Source organism: Onthophagus taurus, chromosome 7 (genome assembly GCF_036711975.1).
Source record: "Onthophagus taurus isolate NC chromosome 7, IU_Otau_3.0, whole genome shotgun sequence".
NCBI lineage: Eukaryota > Metazoa > Arthropoda > Insecta > Coleoptera > Scarabaeidae > Onthophagus > Onthophagus taurus.
In genome coordinates this window covers 23,023,746-23,045,655 of record NC_091972.1, presented here as the reverse complement: position 1 = coordinate 23,045,655, position 21,910 = coordinate 23,023,746, and the positions used below count along the sequence as shown (strand labels likewise).

The following is a 21,910-nucleotide window of genomic DNA, read 5'->3' as shown; positions in this document are numbered from 1 at the left end:
GATGGCGCTGTAATTAGTGTCATTTCATTAATATAAATGAATTTGTTTTATACTTATTTTATAGTATGTATATATATATTTGCTTTGATAGTCTGTGATTCAATTAAGTCAGAACTAACAAAATTGCAAAAAAAAACGTCAGAATGGTTAGTCAATTCTAGGGTGTGCCTTCCCAGTATTGCCAACTGTTCAAACGTTGTTGCCAAAGAGTCCTTGACCTCGTAACGAACGACAGACTTGGATCCAGTAGCTTGCCTGCCTGGGCCAAAACCTGGGATCGCATCAGGCCTTGGCACCAGCGAGCTTCAAATGTTCGTTGCTAGGGTGATGGGGGAATAGCGTGGGGGGGTTGGGAGAGAGGGTTAGCGCTGAGCCCGAGCTCGTCGCTTGCGGAATACCGACCCATGCAGGCGAGTAGGGTGCTCGGAGAGTTGTGTGGCGGTGGATAGATTTCTTAAAGGAGAACTGCCGTTAGCGAACAATCTATGTATGAACCGGACGGGAACATCGCTTTAACGTATCACGAACGACGCCGACGTCCTAGAATACAGATTGTCTATCCTGCTTCACTTCAGCGCGTTTGCACGAGACGTTTCTAAACATAAATTATGCGTTGGAGTATTTTTTTTAACACGAAGAATATTAAAAATAACCTTTTATAATTCATATTACACCTTGTTAGTATGCTGCAGAGAATGTTGTACGACTAACTAGAATTTAATTACCGGAATTGAATCGAGCGAGCTAAGCTCACCTAGCATAGAGCTTCAATTGTTAGCACTTACCTTTAGGGATTTATCGTTGGCCACGGCAGCTCGTCGAAATTTATATAGATCGATCACCAGAGAGCTGCAACTATTGCAGATTAATTTAGAAACTTGGTCGGTTGCTTCTATCTGCAATAAAGAAAAATTTATAGTGGTATAATAAAATTCTTTATTAAATACTAGTTATATCTGATACCTAATTCAGTACTAAATAACACATTAGCTAAAACACACGTTTGTGACGTGAGAAGGGAAAATGTATCAGCTAGTTATAATTAAAAGAGATTATTATAAATTTGTTATTAATTTACTTTCTCTTTACTTAACGCGTTAATTCAAAATCATATTTTACCTTCTCAAATATTCTTGAATACCAATTAATAGAAGCCTTTTTTATGCCAAATCATAGAATCACTCTCTTAATTTTCTTCGAGTGTACTCATTAACAGTTTTGACATTTGAACAGTAACCTCATATACGCGTTTAAATATAATACCCTATGATTCATAACCAAGAAATACAGTTTCTTAGTTGCGATTTATCGGAGAGTAGCCATCGAAAAATTGCCGATCTTACCACGTAATCCTTTGCCTACTTTTCGCCTATCTTATAAGTAACGTGAAGACAGTTTAGTTATAAGCTGGATTATTAGATCGCATCCTAAGAAGTTTCTTAGGGAATAATTTTTGGGGGGATACAAAAATAAATTAATCCAAAGGATGATCCCAATTATAATGTTAATTTGGAGATTTTGAGAAACCTTTTATAACTTACAACTCTCCGACTATCAAGTAGATGCAATAAGTCTTAAAATAAGTTACGCAATAAGTCTGAGTCACTCGCGAACAAAGACTGTTTACCTAACATATTCGAAGCGACCAGCCTGGATAAATTACAATGATTACAATATACAGATATTTTGAATTTCTTCAAAACACCTTTCTGCCTTTAAACATAATTTTATGTGAAGTTTTACTATTAAAATTCATACATAGTAGATAAAGGCGGAACTCTTCAAGCAATTGTGAAAAATAAAACAAAAATCCAGAAGTTGAAAAACGTGAAAACGGGAGAATTCCAGAACATTGATTGTCATAAATGGAAAAAGAGGAAAAAACCAGATCTTCTGGACACTCCCCAAAGAGGTGGTACGAAAACTGACGTGTTGAAGCAAGATAGGGCTGAGTCCTGTTATATGGGTCATGTTATATGAGGAAGAAAAGGCAGAAAAACACCCCATTCTCGATGAATACTATTTTTTTTATCAACTATTTTTTTGCTGGTGTTTGTAGGATTTGAAGTATTTTATTTTCCTAGCAAAAAATCTTTTCTGTCTGTGGTACTGGAATTAGCCGAAGATATTTACAAAAAGCTACAGATAATGGAAAATTAATAGTTTTTTTACTATTCAAATTCTAGAAGTTATTGTAAGTAAAAATGAGAATAGTACTGGTCTAAGAAGGATTTGAGGATCAAATATGACTAATGAAAAATTTCCCAAAGTTTTTATTCACACATTTTAGTTGTCTGTGGAGATGGTTAAGAACTCGTACTTTAACTGTATGACCCACATCTGCGAATGGATTAACATAGGAAGTATAAAACAGAAACTGCAGGTACGTTGTACCAGTTCTCATTATCATTCGTTTCAATAGACTGAAAAATATGCCCAGGAATGTTAACACGAAATTATCAAAAGTTACTATCATGGTGAAATCAAAAACTTTAGTATTTTGGGACATCATAATTAAATGGCAGACGCAACAAATACTTAAGCATTTACATTGTTGTCATAATTTGAATAATTATCGTTCGATAAAATTTGGAACGGAGAATCTCTGACTTCTGGTTAAACAGGAGAAGTCAGAGATTCTCCGTTCTGAGTTAAGTCGAGATCTTTTGGAGTTTCAATATAAGTTGACCAATTTTAGCCTAATGAATGGCGTTCTTCAGCTAAATTTAGAACGAAAAATAATGTTCCATAGTTTATCGTGCACAAAGTATCCTTCCACTCCTTGTTCTCCCATGGTTTTCAAGATATCGACAGATATTCTATATATTCCGAGTGATTTATGAATTCTTGTGTAAGGATAAAATAGTATTAAATGAACATTTATCCAACACTGTATGTTGGATATTTGTTTTAGTCGGTTTAACATTTTATTTAGACATAGTCATCAAAACTAGTAGCAGTAAGCGAAACGAACAGAAAGGTTTTTTCTTTACGTGGTATAAGAGAGAGAACTGATATAGCCGTCCTGCAGACCTATAAACAGAGGTAATGCCATCGTGGTGATTAATGGAGAAGAGTTCGAGAACAAGATAAATACTCTATTGCATTCAGATACCTACAGAAGAATTAAAAAGGATCCCGCGGATAAAATTGTTAGAACGAACTTAGCAAATTATGTAGATATAATCGGTTTTGATTCAGAAAGAGAATATAAATTATCTGGTCCGCGTAGACGGTTGTTAGGCCACTGGACCCCAATGAATACATATTCTTGAGACGTTTATGATGTTACAACCTGTACCCGTAGGGCCGATACCGCTACCTCGCAGACCCCTCGCAATCGAGGTCATAAGCAGTGGCCATAGCTTTCCTCCGAGATGGCCGCCACATAATGTAACGTTCAAAATGCGCAACCGCGAATTCGGGTCTTGGTTCAAACTTCGTTTACACATGTGTTATTAACGCACCCTTTAAGGGGCGGGATATACTACGTATATATGAGGCATAAAAGTGCCTTTTTTATAATAGTGTTCGAAGTGAGATTAAATAGAATAACTAAAATAGTATGGAATTAAATTGGATAAAACTTTGGGTTGGATCTCAAAATAATTTAACTGAATCATCAAATAACCGCATTAAGCATAAAGTTAATCATCAACATTTCTCTTCGAAGATTAGTAATGTAATAAGTAAAATAAATTTAACTCATTTAGTGCTTTGTCCTTTAAAATTGACGGCTCATTTACTCACTTACGTTACTAAAGAAATTTTTTCGATGTATAAAATGTTTATAGGATGTGTTTTTGGTAAATTGCAAATCTTTCAATTAGAGTAAAATCGAGTAATGTTCCATAACATTCACAATAAAAATTTATTATACTTGACGATGTTAACAAAACTACACTCTATAATATCCAGGAAAGAAGCTTTTGGTTATAGCATAGCATATTATCTACTTAGTAGATAAGTATTAGTTAACTATTAGTTAACGATGTTGGAAGTAATTCAGATAGTGACCCTATCTGAATATAATTTAAGATATGGAATCTGATTTCGAGGAAGTGACGTTCCCTTGCAGTATATAAATTTTTCAATAGGACAGAAAGTACCATGTCTTCAAATTTCCAGTATCGAGGAATCGACACATATTGTATTTCACTGATAAAGTTACACTGACCAGATCTTAAAAGCTAGCTCCTCGAAAGACAGACAGTAGAACTCGAATACAACTTCTTAGTAATTTTCTGGAGTCTATCAATTCAAAAACCAGAATTAAATTCTGTATATCTTTATGATACATTTTTGACCATACAAATAGACGCATAAGGTTGCCATAGGTTTCCAGGCGAATACTCCATTAGCATTCAATTAGCAAAATAATTGATGAAAATGAAATGTCATTTAACGGGGGCAATAAAAATCAATAAAAAGGGATAATAATAAATCGGTTACTTGTAAAAGAGAGAAGACAATGTTACTGTTCTGCAAAGATAAAAGGGACGCTGCTGGTTTTATTACAAGTTGGAGCAAATTGCACTACGACACATGAGCTGATCAATACGCTGTCTGTCAACTGTTTTTCAAGGATTATTTATATTATACAAAAATGTAAAACATAAAAAACCTAAAATCAAAAAATCCCTTATTATATTTGAAATAGGTGAAGCCATTGGTTAACCAACTGGTAGGTGATTTTCTAGAAGACCGTTCAAGATCATTTCACATCAGCATCTAAGAGAAGACTTGACAAAAAGCAGCATACAATGAGAAAGGAAAAAATACGCTGTTCCATTCTTGCTAATCAGTTATATTTGTGTACTTCTAAGATTGTTTAGAAATCATTTTCTTCGAGGTGCTTATGAAATGGTGCTTGCGCGATGAATTAACGTAGCACTATCGATTGTAGTTGCTACACTATCTGATGAGACATAAGCAGAAATAACGTAAAACTTCAAGTAGTTGAAGTTTTCAGTCAACTATCTAGATACAAAATAAAATAAATTTAAAGCATCTATGCTATCTATGCCTTTCAATTAATCTATAATTCTATTTGATTTAAAATCATTGGATGAAGCAAACTTTCTGTATAAGATAATTGTATAAATTTTCTTTTTAATCTACCTCGTTGGTTGATTGTGCCAAATAAAAGCGAGACCATTGTGCTGTATTGCTGCAGCAAGGCTATGTACCTGTATGTATATATAGATATGGTGAGAGGTAACAATAACCCCTGCGGGCATCCGCAACTCATTGTCCGTGGTCTCGAGTAAAACTCACCAACCACAACTGTTTATTGCCTATCAATAAGAAAATTAAAAAGTTAACGAGTTCTCAGAATTGTGATCCAACTGCGTGGTGAAAAATTGCTAAATATACAACATAGTTAATACGATCTTTAAAGTAGGTTTTACAATTATCTAAAATGGTGAGTCATAAGTGAGTAAAAAAAAATAATATGCAAGCCAGCTTCGACGTGGAAACACTCTTCAAAGTGCCGATAAAGGTCTACAATGAAAATACATCCCAGACGGTCTGCCGAAGTATCGATCTATTCCAGCTGGAAAGGCCAGCTTCACGAGTAGAACGAGGGGGCAACCATGGGAACGCCTTATCATCGGTTATTGGTTATTTCTGTATGGAGTTATTCGAGGAAGCCTCACTAATGAACAGTCCCGAGGCACAGAAGTTATTTGTATGTTCATGGTTGATGTCATTTGGAACGCGAAAACAACATGTTCATGAATACGGACGTCAAAACTGTTTCAGATTTGATTCAACATATATCTAAACAAATCAACAGAGACCACACCGGTGTAAACTATATGACGTACTACATATAGCAAAAGATAAACTTTCTCCGTTAAAAGGAATTGCAAATTGTGATAATTACTATGGCCTACATAGTGGCCTGAATAGAGTTCGAAGACGCCACAATATTCACCTAGCTACTACGACTAGACGATAGTCAAGAATCAATAAAGATTTATTGCCACAAAAATTATGTCAACATGGCAAAATTATCAGCTCTAGCTGATAACCCAAAAATCATACTAATCTTGATAAAAATGTCCTCCCATAACACACTGAACGCTTCAATTAGCAAATGGTAATTAATTAATTAACTAGCTACGTATATATTATAAACTTTCTACCGATTTCATCATTACAGCGTTGTTTCTACAGAATCTTTCAACATGTTTCGAAACACAAATATTATTTTAATAAATGTATAATTTACGACTTTTTAAAATTGTGCCTGTTATATATGTATTAAAATCCCGATTGATGAATCCGATGCCACGCAATCTTCTTCAGAAACAATTTCAAAAGTTTGAAACTGTCAAACAGTATTTTAATAGACATAAGAAGTGTCTAGTTTTAATTACGAACTTTTCTGTTAATTCATTTAGATACATTTAATTTAGTAATTACATTTACAACCAGAACTTGGATGAAACCTAACTAGCTATTCAATGAACTTTCCTATCTGTTATCTCTAACGTTTGGGAGTCTCAGCAACCTTTGGCAAAAGTACTTTTGAATTCGTTTATAACACTTTTGGGTAAAACATTTTATCATATCTTGATCTTAGCCTGAACTACAATTATTTCACCGCGAGGGAGTTATTTCACAAACTTTTCCTCGCAGCCAATTCCGATTATCGATTTAACGTTCACAAGTTACCGCTTGTTGGTATACTTGTACTCGTTCGATTAGGTCTGGGGTTCCTCGCAATGACCCCCTTAGTTGAAATGTCAAATTAAAAATGGAACAAATCTAATTTCTGGATTTCATTAAATCATAATGGAAATCCAGCGGAAATTGGAATGGATTGAACCCCAACAAAACTTATTGTAATTTGAATTTTATTAAACTTAGTGCCATAAACTAGAGATGTTATAAACAAGTATTATAATTATATTATAAACTAGTAGGAAATAATTTTCCTGTTCCTAAAAAGTAATAGCTCCCAGTACCTTTTACAACTGTTCCTACTGATATAGCATACATTCCCATAATGTGAAAATAAGATGATTTCTTATTAAAAAGAATTATAACCTAAGTACTAAAACTGATGGAGAAAGACGTTGTGAATAAAAAATATTCATAATGCATCAACAAATCATAATCCATACTTATTTAGATGAGGGAGTTTGATCCATGTTTTACCAGTTATTTTCTATAATATAAATTCAATAAAAACAATACTTTTTTGGTCTTTTTTTTAAGACAATAAATAAAAAAAGACCAGAAGAAGTATTAAACTAAAATTAGAACTAAAACTAGAACTAACACTAGAAACTTTCGGGTTTTGCCGTGCGTCTTTTAATAAAAGGTTTGACGTTTCGGATGCCATGTTGCAACCTTCTTCAGAAACTGGTTCGAAGTGACTTCAAGAACCAGTCTTTCGGCAAAACCCGAAAGTTTCTAGTGTTAGTTCTAGTTTTAGTTCTAATTTTAGTTTAATTCACACCGGCCGTGAAAGCCTTCGTACTTATACAGAAGAAGTATTGTTTTTATTGAATTTATACCATACTTATTTCACATTTATCTATCACCAATTTCTAGTAATGTAGCATAAAGGTGAGTTTAGGCATGCATGGATTTAGTGGCGCCAGTAGTTGCGCCAGTTCTATTTGCACGCCAGTAAAGGATTACACTTCATGTGCCAAAACAAAAATAAGTGACACGCCAGTTTCATTTTTAGAGTGAATTGCACTGTGCGGAATATAAAAAAATGAAAATCTAACTAAAAACTGGCGTGCAAATGTGCAAGCATTTGTTTATACGCGCAAATTTTGTTTTGCTGCACGTATATGTCATCACTGGCGCCAGTAATTTCAGAAGGGTGCAGACTTTTCCGATCTATGCATGCATGATTTTAACTTGCATGCCTGTTGATGTCTACACATGAAATTTAATTTTACTGGCGTGCCAGTTTTTATTGGTGCCACTAAATCCATGCATGTCTAAACCCACCTTAAATCACAAAATGTCAAACTTGGACGATTGTTCTTAATAAAATCTACTATGTATAACGTAAGTACTAAAACTGATAGAGAAAGACGTTGCGAATAAAAAATATTCCTAATGCATCAAGAAATCATAATCCATACTTATTTCATAGTTATTTATCACCAGTTTCTAGTGATGTAGCATAAACCACAAAATGTCAAAATTGGACGATTATTCTTAATAAAATGTACTATGTATAACGTAAGTACTAAAACTGATGCAGAAAGACGTTATGAATAAAAAATATTCCTAATGCATCAAGAAATCATAATTCATTCTTATGTCATATTTATCTATCACCAGTTTCTAGTGATGTAGCATAAATCACAAAATATCAAAATTGAACGATTGTTCATAATAAAATGTACTATGTATAACGTAAGTACTAAAACTGATGCAGAAAGACGTTATGAATAAAAAATATTCCTTATGCATCAAGAAATCATAATTCATACTTATTTCATATTTATCTATCACCAGTTTCTAGTGATGTAGCAGAAATCACAAAATGTCAAAATTGGACGATTGTTCTTAATAAAATGTACTATGTATAACGTAAGTACTAAAACTAATGCAGAAAGACGTTATGAATAAAAAATATTCGTAATGCATCAAGAAATCATAATTCATACTTATTTCATATTTATCTATCAGCAGTTTCTAGTGATGTAGCATAAATCACAAAATGTCAAAATTAAACGATTTTTCTTAATAAAATCAACTGTAACGTAAGTACTAAAACTGATGGAGAAAGACGTTATGAATAAAAAGTATTCCTAATGCACCAAGAAATTATAATCCATACTTATTTATCTATCACCAGTTTCTAGTAATATAGCATAAAAATTCGTCAAAATTGGTCGATTTTTCTTAATAAAATGAACTATAACGTAAGGACTAAAACTGCGAAAGATATTTCGAATAAAAAATATGCCTAATGCATCATTGCATTAGGAACCGCAATTTCAGAAACCGTAGAAACTGTACAATAGTATACAGAATGTCTATTAAGTTTAGAATATTGAATACCGGTGTCCCGTTAAGGGTACACTGAGGGAAATTATTCTTGACTTTCAAGAAAAATTTATTCTTGAATGTATTTCTTAGAAACAAGTATAAGATACTCTTAAAACAAAAATATTTTTTTGCTTTAAGAATAGAAATATTATCGAATTAAGTATCTCATATTCTTAGTATCGAAGAATATCAATTCTTTGTATCAAAAAATTCATTCCTGCGTCAATAATTTATAATACTCAAATGAAGAATTATACAAGATTGTTGTTACATGAATAAGTTTTTCTAAAAAGAAAGATACGTTATTCTTGACATAAGAAATTTATTCCCGATACGAAAATGGGATTGTTGACGAAACAGTAAGATACTCCTTTCCAAAATGATTGATTTACTTTCACTAAACATTCGTTTTCTTGAGAATCAAGAATATTTGTATACTTGCTTTGAGAATATGTGGTTTTTCTTCACTTAACAAAATGATCTTCTTGTGGATATATAAGAATATGATAAGCTTGTGCCAAGAGTAATAATCTTCGTTCAAGAATATATTTCCCTCAGTGTACGGAGCGGCTGAATCTCGACAACGATAAGGTCTAGAGCAGCGAATCGCAATCTATTATCGTTTCTGATCCTTTACAAGTTTTGTTTTACCTTATTACTAAAAAAAAAGTCTTCCGTTTTTCCTCTCTGAATTCTCTACCTTTTGTTCATTTTCAGTACGAATTTTGGTACATTCGTCCTTCCTCGGTGCTTATGGGTCGCATTCAGATTTTAATGATATTTTTGGGTCGCTTCAAAAAGCTTGCGGAATGCTGGTAGAGGTTTACGTAAAAATCCTTATACGCAAATTGGGCAAGAGAAGTAGCTGGAAACTATTTTGAAGTTCGTAATTCGACTGATAAGGGGTGCAACTGCAATAGAGAAACATAAATTCCCGCTATCTCAGAATGTTAGATGATGAGCTATAACTTTGACATCATTTGATAGCTTGGATAACAGCCCTAGACACGTTTCTAATGACATTTCCTGTTTTGTTATATTTTCCCCGTTTGTTTGTTTTTCTTGACAAGTCAGGTTTTTTAGTGTCTCCATAGATAAAAAACTAAAAAGGTGGATGCAATGTGGGTTTTGCTCGAACCAATAATCCATATTATGCAAGTTTACACCAGCTGCATAATTGAAAGATGCTTCGATAGCATTTCTGATAAAAAGTTTGAATTTGCCCGAATCATATTTAACAGCCAATGCTAATAATTCAGTCTATCATCATAATCGTAATCATAATCATCATAATCGGTATCGGAAAATTATTTTCAAAATTGGTTTCTGAGCGAATTACATAAAAATAAGGCAAAAAAAAAAAAATGTAAAAAAATTGCATATTTTGCATATTTTTACAATTTTTTTGATTGTTGCATAAATTGACCTTTTACTGCATATTTTCGCATATTTTGTCATTTTGCTAGATTTGTTTCTTGTTGCTTAATGAAATATATACAGGGTGATTCATAAGTAATGGGCCAAATTGTAAATGTACGTTCAGGAGGCCAAAATAATAATATTTTCATTAACAATAATGGGTCTTAGTCTGCTCCTTACTGAGATACAGGATGTTAAAGCGAAAAAAATAAAATAGATTTTTGTTAATAGATCAGCTACTTTTCTACATAATGACTCATAGTTGACTTATAGTTTTTGTAAGGGTAAACAATAATGTGTGAGAGGATTTGAGTTAACTCGTAGATGTCGCCACATGCGCCATATGAATTAGATGAAATCAGCTACAAATTTTTTATCGCTCATTATTTTACAACATACTTGTTTAATTTGGATAGCCCCATCATTTCTGTAGAAAAAAGCTATACTTCTTTGATCTTGAAAATATTAACGATTTTCGAGATATTTGAATTTTACTAATTCACTACACTACATTTCACGGTGGTCGACGTAGCATTAATCTGTTAAGACACAAGCATGGCATGGAATGTTGACATTTACCTAACCGTAATTGATAATTGATAACAATATTAAACTGAAACCATAAAAAAATTACGTAATAAAACAATTTATTGTACGCCAGTTAATAAAACGAAATACAACATTAGAACAGACTTGAACTAAGACCACTTACGACAACTGTTATCAAAACCTACATGTTAATGTTGTGCGAAGTTAAATTAAATTTAAGCTTAATTATGAGCTACTGCAAAAGGTTTTCAACATGACCACCACCAGCATTTATACACGCATTTAACCGTTTGGTTAAGGATTGTCTGACTTTAAAAAATGTAGCAGGATTATTTCGTATTGCATAGACCATTGATTTCATGTAACCCCACACATAAAAATCAAGTGGATTAAAATCGGGACTGCGAGGTGGCCACTGAAATTCACTACCACGTCCAATCCAACGGTGAGGGAATGTTTCATTCAGATGTTCGCGCACAGCACGTGAAAAATGTGGAGGAGCACCGTCTTGCATGAACCACATATTTCTTCTTAGTTGTAATGGAAGATCTCCCAAGAGGTCGACTAAGTCATTATTTAAAAAAATTAAATATGACTCTCCATTTAAATTAGGAGGTAATTCAACTGGGCCCAGTAATGTATTGCCTATTACACCGCACCACACATTTATTTTAAACTCGTTCTGGAAATGTCTATCTTTTTTTAAACGAGGGTTTTCGGTTTCCCAGGCATGACTATTTCGCCAATTAAAAACTCCGCGTCTGGTAAAGGTTGCTTCATCCGTGAAAATAATGTTATTTAGGAATGTTGGATTATTATTCAATTTTCCTTTTAGCCACTGACAAAATTGAACTCTGATTCGATAATCTGTTGGAAGTAAATTTTGCACAGGTATAAAATGATAGGGATATAAATTTTCCTTGTGTAAAATTCTAGTCACGGATGGTTGGCTTATTCCAGTTGCTGCAGACAATCGACGAGTGCTTATTTCAAAATTTTGCGCAATTCTTACCAAAATTTCATCTTCTTGCTGCGGAGTGATAATCTTAGGACGTCCTGTATGATATTTTGGACGAAATGAACCTGTTTCACCCAATCGATTATAAATATTTTGAAATATCTTCCGGTTTGGCTGCCTTCTGTAAGGGTACATTTCACGATATTTTCTGGATGCTGCTTGCCCAGAAAAACGTTCTTGTGCGTAAACGCATAACATGTCTCTCATTTCTTCGTTTGAAAAGTGATTATGTCTCGGCATTTTGATTTATGTTAGGACAAGAATGAATCAGTTTACTTAACAATAAAATGTTTTAAACTATTCATTAAACGTAAAAGCTCATTGACGTTTCATAATTCATATGGCGCATGTGGCGACATCTACGAGTTAACTCAAATCCTCTCACACATTATTGTTTACCCTTACAAAAACTATAAGTCAACTATGAGTCATTATGTAGAAAAGTAGCTGATCTATTAACAAAAATCTATTTTATTTTTTTCGCTTTAACATCCTGTATCTCAGTAAGGAGCAGACTAAGACCCATTATTGTTAATGAAAATATTATTATTTTGGCCTCCTGAACGTACATTTACAATTTGGCCCATTACTTATGAATCACCCTGTATAATGACTGCGTGATTTTTAAATATGCGAAGAAACCTTTTAGTTTAAAGCACAATACAGGATATTTTTTGATTGCTGGTTGGTTTCTTGTTTACAACGATTCACAGACGATTAAGGAAATCTCCAACCATAGTTACTGTGGCTGTGTTCAGTGTGAGTGAACATTAATCTACCAATCTATAACAACAATGCCTAAAGTGATATCGTGTCTTGTGTCTCAGTGGATAAAAAGTTATCCCGAACTAAATTTAAATAATGAGGAATTATTTTGTAAAACTTGTGCCAAAGTTGTAAGTATTTTTTTAAAAATTATGTCGTAGCGTTTTAGCCAAAGATTTAAATTAAAAATTAAAGTTTTCAGAGGAGTTGCCAATGGTTTGTTCCGAAATGGTATTTCTCATAGACTTTTACACTAGGAGTTAAAAAAAATGAAAAACTGTTAAATTAAAACTAAATGAAACTATATTAAATTTGGTGTCCCATCTTCTTGAAATATGTTTTTACATATGTTTCTAGACAATGAAAAATACGAATCTGTTTTATAGTGTCAGAATTAAATTTTCATCTGTTAGAGGATCTATGACTAACTTTTTTAATCATTCTTTTTTAAGATGATGTGTGAGAGGAAGAAAATAAATAGAACAACATGTGAAAAGGGCAAAACATATACAAAAATGTGATAGAAATAGATTGATAACTATAAGAAAGGTATATGCTTGCATATTTCCACATATTTTTGCATATTTTTTGCATATTTTGAATAAAAAGCTTGCATATTTATGCGCATATTTCGTATAATTTGACTGCATAAAAATCCGAGCTCTAATTATGACAGAAATGTCGCAAATCAAAAGCGATGCAGTATTATCAAGGCTATCAAGTGATGTTGTCAAAATTATAGCTCATCATTGTCTAGCGGTTGAATTACGATCTTCAAAAAAAAATACCTAAGCTATTTCTTTTGCCCACTTTGCCTATAAGGATTTTTTTCCCAAAAATCTAGGCCTTACCGTTGTCGAGATATAACCGCTTCGTGCCCTTAACGGGACACCGGTATATCTCAGTAAATATCGACTTTATGAAAAAAAATATTTCTATAAAAGTTCTGTTTTATTTATCTCTTAACAATCGAATGTACCTAAGCTATAAATGTGATAGATTCTTGTTTATTTAAATAAATTGGTAGATTGGAAAATTAAAATGGTTCATTTAACAGAAACTGAACGCATAAAAATTGTAATTATGGCCGGTTATAGGCATCGTAAATGAACATAATTAGAGGTATATGAAATTTTTAATGAGCGTTATCCACATCGAAAACCAATCACCCTGTCAGTACTTAGTAAAACTTTGAAACGGTTTAGGAAAACTGGTAATGTTAAAGATCTGCCGAAGACTGGTCCACAGAGATCTGCGACAAATTAAGTTAAAAAGCTCGATGTTTTCATAGAAATCGAAGAATTAATGTTGAAGATTAATGTTTCTAGTGAAATTTTTGAGAAAAATTTTCTGTTATAAGGACACTAAGATTTTATCTTATCGAAAAGAGAAAAAAAATCTCTGTGAAAAGGCTCATTTGATAGAGATGAAATTAAGTGCCATTCGTTACTCATTTGTTTTCTGAAATAAAAACAATTTAATACTGTCTTAAAACAGAATAACAGAATTAAAACAAATAAAATGTTACACAACTTTTATAGAGAAGTTTTTTTATAAAGTCGATATTTACCGAGATATACAGGTGTCCCGTATCTTCCGCATCAGAGCATTATACGATTGAAGGATACATTATTCTGAAGAGATTTTTCTAATAAAAATTTTTCGAAATGTTTATAATAAGCGCACAGGAACTGTTTAAAGTCGTCCAATAGGAGATCGTAAATCCCAGGCAACCCAGTCAATCGGCGATACCTAAGACCGGGTCCGCCGTTCTAATCTCGTTTCGCAAGTGTTTATGTCTCACATATTTATAGCAGGTAACTTATTGAATAATGGTAAATAAAAGACTGAAAAAAATAGTTCATTTTTATTCTCTTAACCTTTAACAATTTTTTCAATCTTTTATTTACCATTATTCAATAAGTTACCTGCTATAAATATATGAGAAATAAACACGTGAGAAACGAGTTTAGAACGGTTGACATGCTGTAGGTGGGGCCGATTGCCTGGGTTTGATTTACGATCTCCTATTGGACGACTTTAAACAGTTTCCGTGCGGTTATCATAAACATTTCGAAAACATTTTATTAAAAAAATCGTTTCAGAATAATGTATATTTCAACCGTATAGTGCTCTGATGCGAAAGATACGGGACACCTGTATACCTACTATATTCCATACATAATGGACACCTGTATAATGTATACATTGTATACTATACTTAACCCGTACCTATATGTAATACTATAGTACAGAAACAAGTTCGAAGTGACCCAAGTCAATGTCTAATTCTTTAGAAGGTTGCAACATGACATCCGAAACGTCAAACACTTTTTCAAAAGACGCACGGTTTAACCCGAAAGTTTCTAGTTCTAGGTCTAGTGTTAGTTCTAGTGATAGTGCTACTATTAGTTCTAGTTTTAGTTTAAATACAAATACTTGCTCCAAAGTAACAGGTACAAGTATCGATTAACCTCTACCACAAATGATCTTTCTACAACAAAATGTAGAAAGTACTTTATATGATATGTAGTGGAACAGCATATTTCACTATCTTTCCATACAGAGAGAAGTAGAAAGAGAAATAAAGCGTTTCTTGAAAGTGTTTTGAGAGTGATTAAATGTGTCCTGTATGATTGTTGGACGATGTTGACCAAGAGAGTGTCCTCAAATAGAGTAAAATTGTAAAGCTTCTATGTTAATTAAAATGTATATTCATCAATAAGCAATGCTTTCTATATATAATCTAATAGTAAATATAATACAAATTTCGTGACCTGAAAAATATTGAAGCTTCAAATTAACTTCCTTCATTTAGGTTTTTATCATGTCTAAAAAGTTAATATATCAATATTCATTCTAAGATTCATTTCATAAATACTGTTCAAAAAAGGATAAAGGTCTATTTAAAGATATACAATTGATGCAATAAATTTAATGTATGTTGATTCATTAGAAAACTTGATCTTTTAAATATGATTAAAATGGTTAAAACATGGTTAACTGAAATAAGGAGCTATTTGAGACAACTATGCAGTTTTTATTTTCTGTCACTGGAGAATTAATGCGCCAATATCTTGTTGATGGGAAGTGTATATAAAACTGCGCTATCCACTGTACTCAGCTTGTATAGAAGCATCACGAAAGAATGACATCGTTTTTTTCACTGGCGAGAGTGAATAAAATAGCTAGAGTGACTTTTATTAAGATATTTCTATAATGTAAGAAGTGTTGTAATTGCCACCACCATTTCAGAAAGAATTCGAACATTTGAACGTTGGCAATTTTATCACTTTACTCCAAACAGTACTGAACAGTAATACTTTACCAAAGAGACATGGGTTGAAACCACTCGACATCTACAACGTGGACGATGCTGAGATTATAACCGTTTAAAAGTCATAAGGACTTTAAGCAAAATGAAGGGATCACTTGTTCTGAAGCACGTATGAGGATCCATTTTTAGCTATCTACACCAAAGTGTTGATATCAACAAGTTAAGTTGGCTGGCTGTTCGAATACAACTTGTGAAGTTTGCTCAATACTTAATCGAATGATCACAAACACAGCATATGCTGCTTTTCCTCGATAACTTTTATTTTGCATGTATCTATTAGCTCATTGATTATCATTTCTACTTAGTAGCCTTAAGCATAATTGTATTTGCCTCGGCATCAATCATGTTTATATCCTTAACAAAAAAGTTGACAATGACAAGAAAACAACAAACCAGGAGGAGAAAGTATTTAAAGCTGGGGTCCTCCACCATCTAACCTGACGCATATTGTTTCTCTAACTTCTATATTTGGAAATGCGCAAACCAAGAAAAGTTTTAGAAACTCCATTTACTAAATCTTATAGAGCTAGTACTTTCCAGCTTGGTAATCAAGCTTATCTTTGTTAGGTAGCCACTTCGATTTCTAGTACAAAGATGGGAACGAAATTTGCAATAATAGACTGAGATGGTCAACTTTCGGTCTTAAGGTCGGTAACTCTTTTTAGTTTATTTTTTAGTTATGGTAGCATATTTGCCTTCTTCTTTCTATTCCAGGATTCCAGGCTCAAATGATGAACCGCAATAAAATGATCAAGTTTTGATTTTGCAATGATATTCAACAAATGTATCGTGGTTAAACTAGACAACTTCCCTCTGATGTTGTAGGATTAGAAATTCATATATGTGTACGTTTTGCGCTGTCGAAAGTGTATAAACCAGAATTTCTTGTTTATTAGATGGAAAGTTATTTGATTACATCACCGTAAATCCGTATTAGTTACTTCTACTTCTGTATAATTTCTTTGATTATTTTTACAACTAACAACGTGTATCCCACTGGATACAATTGCAGAAAGTGCAATACCAAAACGTGCAGTATTTAAACTATCAATCTCAGTAAAAGAAAAAAATTGTTCATAAGAAGAGCTCTTGATAAAGAGGCAATTAAACACAGAACATATTGTTGCACCTCAATCGCAAGCGGCCTCGGCTTTATCAGATGATATCTTCCGACTAATTAAGCAGAGGTCGCTTGCGGCCGAGGCTCAGTGATTAATACTATATCAACCTGAAACTGGTCTTCACATCATATTGTGGTACCTCAGCCGCAAGCTGCCTCGGCTTTACCAGATAAAGTTTTCTGAGTAACTAAGTCGAGGTTGCTTGCGGCCGAGACTATGATTAACAACATATCTGCTTGAACCTGGTTATATCGCAACACCTCAGCCATAAGCGGCCTCGGCTCTGTGATTGACGTTATACACACCAGAAAATGGACATTACAATGTAGCGTCTCAGTCGCAAACGACCTCAGATTTATCAAAGCTTATTGACTAATTAAGCTGAGGGCGCTTGTGGCCGAGACTCAGTGATTAAGGTTATATCAACCTGCAACTGGTCATCATATCGTGGTGCCTAAACTGCAAGCGGTCTCAACTTCACCTGATAGTTTTCTGAGTAATTAGGCCGAGGTCGCTTGCGGCCGAAAATATCAACCTGAAACTGGTCATCATATTGTGGTACCTCAGCCGTAAGCGGGTTCGGCTCAGTGATTGGCGTTATATCCAACAGAAAATGGTCATTACAATGTAGCGTCTTCACCTGATAGTTTTCTGAGTAATTAGGCCGAGGTCGCTTGCGGCCGAATATATCAACCTGAAACTGGTCATCATATTGTGGTACCTCAGCCGCAAGCGGCCTTGGCGTTACCAGATAAAGTTTTCTGAGTAATTAAGCCGAGGTAGCTGGCCGCTAGTAATTCATATTATATCAACCTGCAACTGATGATCATATTGTGGTGCCTCAACCGCAAGCGGCATCAGCTTCACCCGATAAAGTTTTCTGAGTAATTAGGCTGAGGTCGCTTGCGGCCGAGGCTCAATGATTTATACTATATACCACCTAAAACTGATCATCATATTGTGGTACCTAAGCCGCAAGCAGCCTCAGCTTCACCGGATAAAGTTTTCTGAGTAACTAAGCCGAGTGCGCTTGCGGCCGAGGCTGTGATTAACAACATATCTGGTTGAACCTGGTTATATCGCAACACCTCAGCCGTAAGCGGCCTCGGCTCAGTGATTGGCGTTATATCCAACAGAAAATGGTCATTACAATGTAGCGTCTTGGTCGCAAGCGACCTCTGCTTTCATCAAAGCTTATTGACTAATTAAGCTGAGGGCGCTTGTAGCCGAGACTCAGTGATTAAGGTTATATCAACCTGCAACTGGTCATGATATTGTGGTACCTCAGCCGCAAACGGCCTTGGGGTTACCAGATAAAGTTTTCTGAGTAATTAAGCCGAGGTAGCTGGCCGCTAGTAATTAATATTATAACAACCTGCATCATCACATTGTGGTGCATCAACCGCAAGCGGCGTCAGCTTCACCGGATAAAGTTTTCTGAGTAATTAGGCTGAGGTTGATTGCGGCGGAGGCTCAATGATTAATACTGTATCAACCTGAAACTGGTCATCATATTGTGGTGCCTATTACATACCGATACCACCACTGCTTTTCTGGTTCTTTTTTTTGTTCAGACTTCTGTCAGAGTCGTACTGCTAGTGACGTTTACTTTTAGATATTTCAACCGCATGACCTGATCTATGGTACAATGTAAACCGTTAGTTTACTTTTTACACCTCAACATGATGACCAGTTTCAGATTGATGTAGTATTAATCACTGAGCCTTGGCCGCAAGCGACCTCGGCTTAATTATTCAGAAGGCTTCACCTGATAAAGCCGAGGTCGTTTGCGGCTGAGGCTCACTAATTAATGCTATATCAACCTAAAACTGGTCATCATGTTGAGGTGTAAAAAATAAACTAACGGTTTATATTGCACCATAGATCAGGTCATGCGGTTGAAATATCTAACAGTAAACGTCACTAGCAATACGACTCTGAAAGAAGTCTGAACAAAAAAAAGAACCATAAAAGCAGTAGTAGTATCGGTATGTAATATGAAGAAACAAACACTTACAAACAAAAAATATCATACACGCCATTGAAACAACGAAAATGAACACCTTTCGAACTATTTCTTGATTACTTTTTGCTACATCGCCCAAAAAGAGATAACAGCAAAAAATGGTAGACGGTGAGGTTGAGGAGACCATGTTGTGAGTATGCCAGAACACAGATTGCTAAAAAAAACGGCAGAGGGAATACCACATGACATCTGACCTCCTTTAGCGAGCAGGCTTGCAGCAAAGTTTTTATCAAGATTTCAGGAATGTTGTCAATGAAGGTAATTTTCTAGTAATATTTTTTATCTACGACTGCTTGGATAAGTCATCATTACCGCACTCATTTGAGGTGATTTGAGTTACGTAATGAAGTTCATTACCGCACTGGTTTCATTACGTAACGCATTTTTAGCCTAATCAGAACAGACTTAATTTATTGAAACGAGCAACAATACAAAAGCAAAAGTGCTATCTACTTACAGAGAAACAATACTATTTATTATAAACATTAATTGTTATGTTTTTACATTTCAAAACACTTATTCCAGATGAGTAAACATGTTGTTGAAACTGACAATTCAAAATTGTCAACAATCATTTTTGTCATCATCAAATATTTTTCTAAATGTCAAATAGACTTTTTTAAAGAAATTGATTTTTTAGTAATTTTTAGCAGTCGTAGATAAAATGCTGTATATCACACGTGGGCTAGAGCATAATTACAGTACTCGTGTGATTACACGACTCGGTCTACGACCTCGTCGTGCAATTCTCCACACTCGTACTGTTATTATATTTCTAGCCCACTTGTAATAAAAATAACTATTATGTACTTAATCGTCTTGTAATTATGAATTAATAATTATCTAACATTTCCCAAATAGATGGATTGTTGGTCCAGCATAGTTAAATTTTGCAAAGTGCCCTTAAACAGTAATTATCTTGAAAACGGAGAACTTTAGAGAAGACAACTGTTTCAAGTTGTGTGAGTTGTAAAAATTTTAACGATGAAAAAGATATGACTACTTTAAGAGAGTTTTTGAAGGCATAACTATTGGTATTATTATTTATCGTCTTAAAAAATGATAATGTACCAATTTTCATGTTCATAATGTAATTTTAACCTGTATCTGTTATTATTAACAATTGGACTAACATAAATTGGGTTAAGGAAGGGTAAGGAATTCACTGTTTTGTGATCCATTAGTAATGGACCACCTGTATACTCTATGTATTTTGACAATAAATAACCATCTATTACAACTTTAATATACAATGACAGTGTTGCCAAATATATCATTCTTCCTTCAATTGATTCCAGAAAGCATGACACAACACTTTATTGTTAAACTTTTTGCAATACCGAACAAAGAATGTGGCTAAATTGAGCAAGTGATTATAAGAAAATAATCAAAATTAAATGACAAAGTCCCCACAAGTTAGGAACAACATTTTGGGAACCGCTGATAAACTAGGTTGCTATGTAGATTAAGAGCTCAATCATCTTAACAGATTTATCAAACGCGATCAAACCTATATGGACCCACGTGTTATTTTAACAAAATAATAAATGTTGTGCTACTTTATTTTTAACATAACTAATTTCTAAAATCCACATTTTGCTTTGTAGACACCTAAATTGTTTAACATTGCAATTATATTGATTCTAGTTTTCTAATATCAAAAAGGGCATTTTTTAATAGACAAAATTTTTATGATTGTTTAAATAATAGGTGTTATTAATAAATAAATTTATTATTTACAAATTTATTTATAAATAACTTTTATTATTAGCAAAATTATTACGGTTAATATTTTTAAACAAAAACATTAAAATTATTCAACGAAGAAATTCGTTTAACGAAATCAGCTGATTCATTAAAATTCATTTAAGTTATCCGTGGAAAACAAGTGCGCTACCGTCCTATAAAAACGAATGTCAACTGTTTCTTCCCTCTCCATCCCTAAACAAAATAATAACGTCGCCGTTCCGTTACGTAGCACGTGTAGTAATAGTATCGCATTGAAAAAAGCAAAACACAATTCGTCCGAGAAAGAGTATGCGCGATTAAAATTTAAACATAACCTTACCTCAATGCCGGTGCAAAGAACGACGCAAAGCCTTAACTTGTAAGCGTTCGTAAGTTGTTCGTCAAAAACGTCAACCAAGTTCTCATTGCTCAAACACAAACGACACAGCTGATGAATATCCGACATCGTAAACAAAACGTTACGTCACACGTCCGTGCAAATTAATTTTGAATTACCCGCGAATTAATACAATTAAAAAACATTAAATTACAACGAACAGGCCGATGCGAACATCATCGTCTCGTCGAAGTGACTGTACAAGCGAAATTTCAACAAAACAAAATGGTCGGATTTTCTTCGCCAATGGGAACGCTACGAGGTCGTCACGTGTACAAGAGGAGAGAAGGGAGGGCGGTAGCGGATAGGATAGGAGTTCTCTGGTCGATGGTCGACGGGTAGAGGACTGAACATGCAGGCTGGCAACAGCTTGACTACATGCCTGGTCTCTTGTCATTACAGGCTTGGCATGATTACCTTCCATAATACTATAATTAGGTATCTTGCATCACTATCATTGCCCAGCCGTTTCAAATTTTTTTAATTGGATATTTATTTTTAATTTTTTTTTTGATAA

General features: G+C 33.9%; 1 protein-coding gene across 1 annotated transcript in view; it reads right to left on the bottom strand.

The window, feature by feature from the left end:
* The window catches only part of LOC111425103 (uncharacterized), a 53,557-nt gene extending 31,964 nt beyond the window's left edge, over positions 1-21,593 (bottom strand). The window contains exons 1-2 of the mRNA XM_023058880.2: positions 21,337-21,593; positions 786-896 (exon numbers count right to left, since the gene is read on the bottom strand). Coding sequence (XP_022914648.2) covers positions 786-896; positions 21,337-21,462 — 237 coding nt within the window. The 5' untranslated portion in view covers positions 21,463-21,593. The remainder of the gene's footprint in view (positions 1-785; positions 897-21,336) is intronic.
* Between the last annotated feature and the right edge of the window lie 317 nt (positions 21,594-21,910).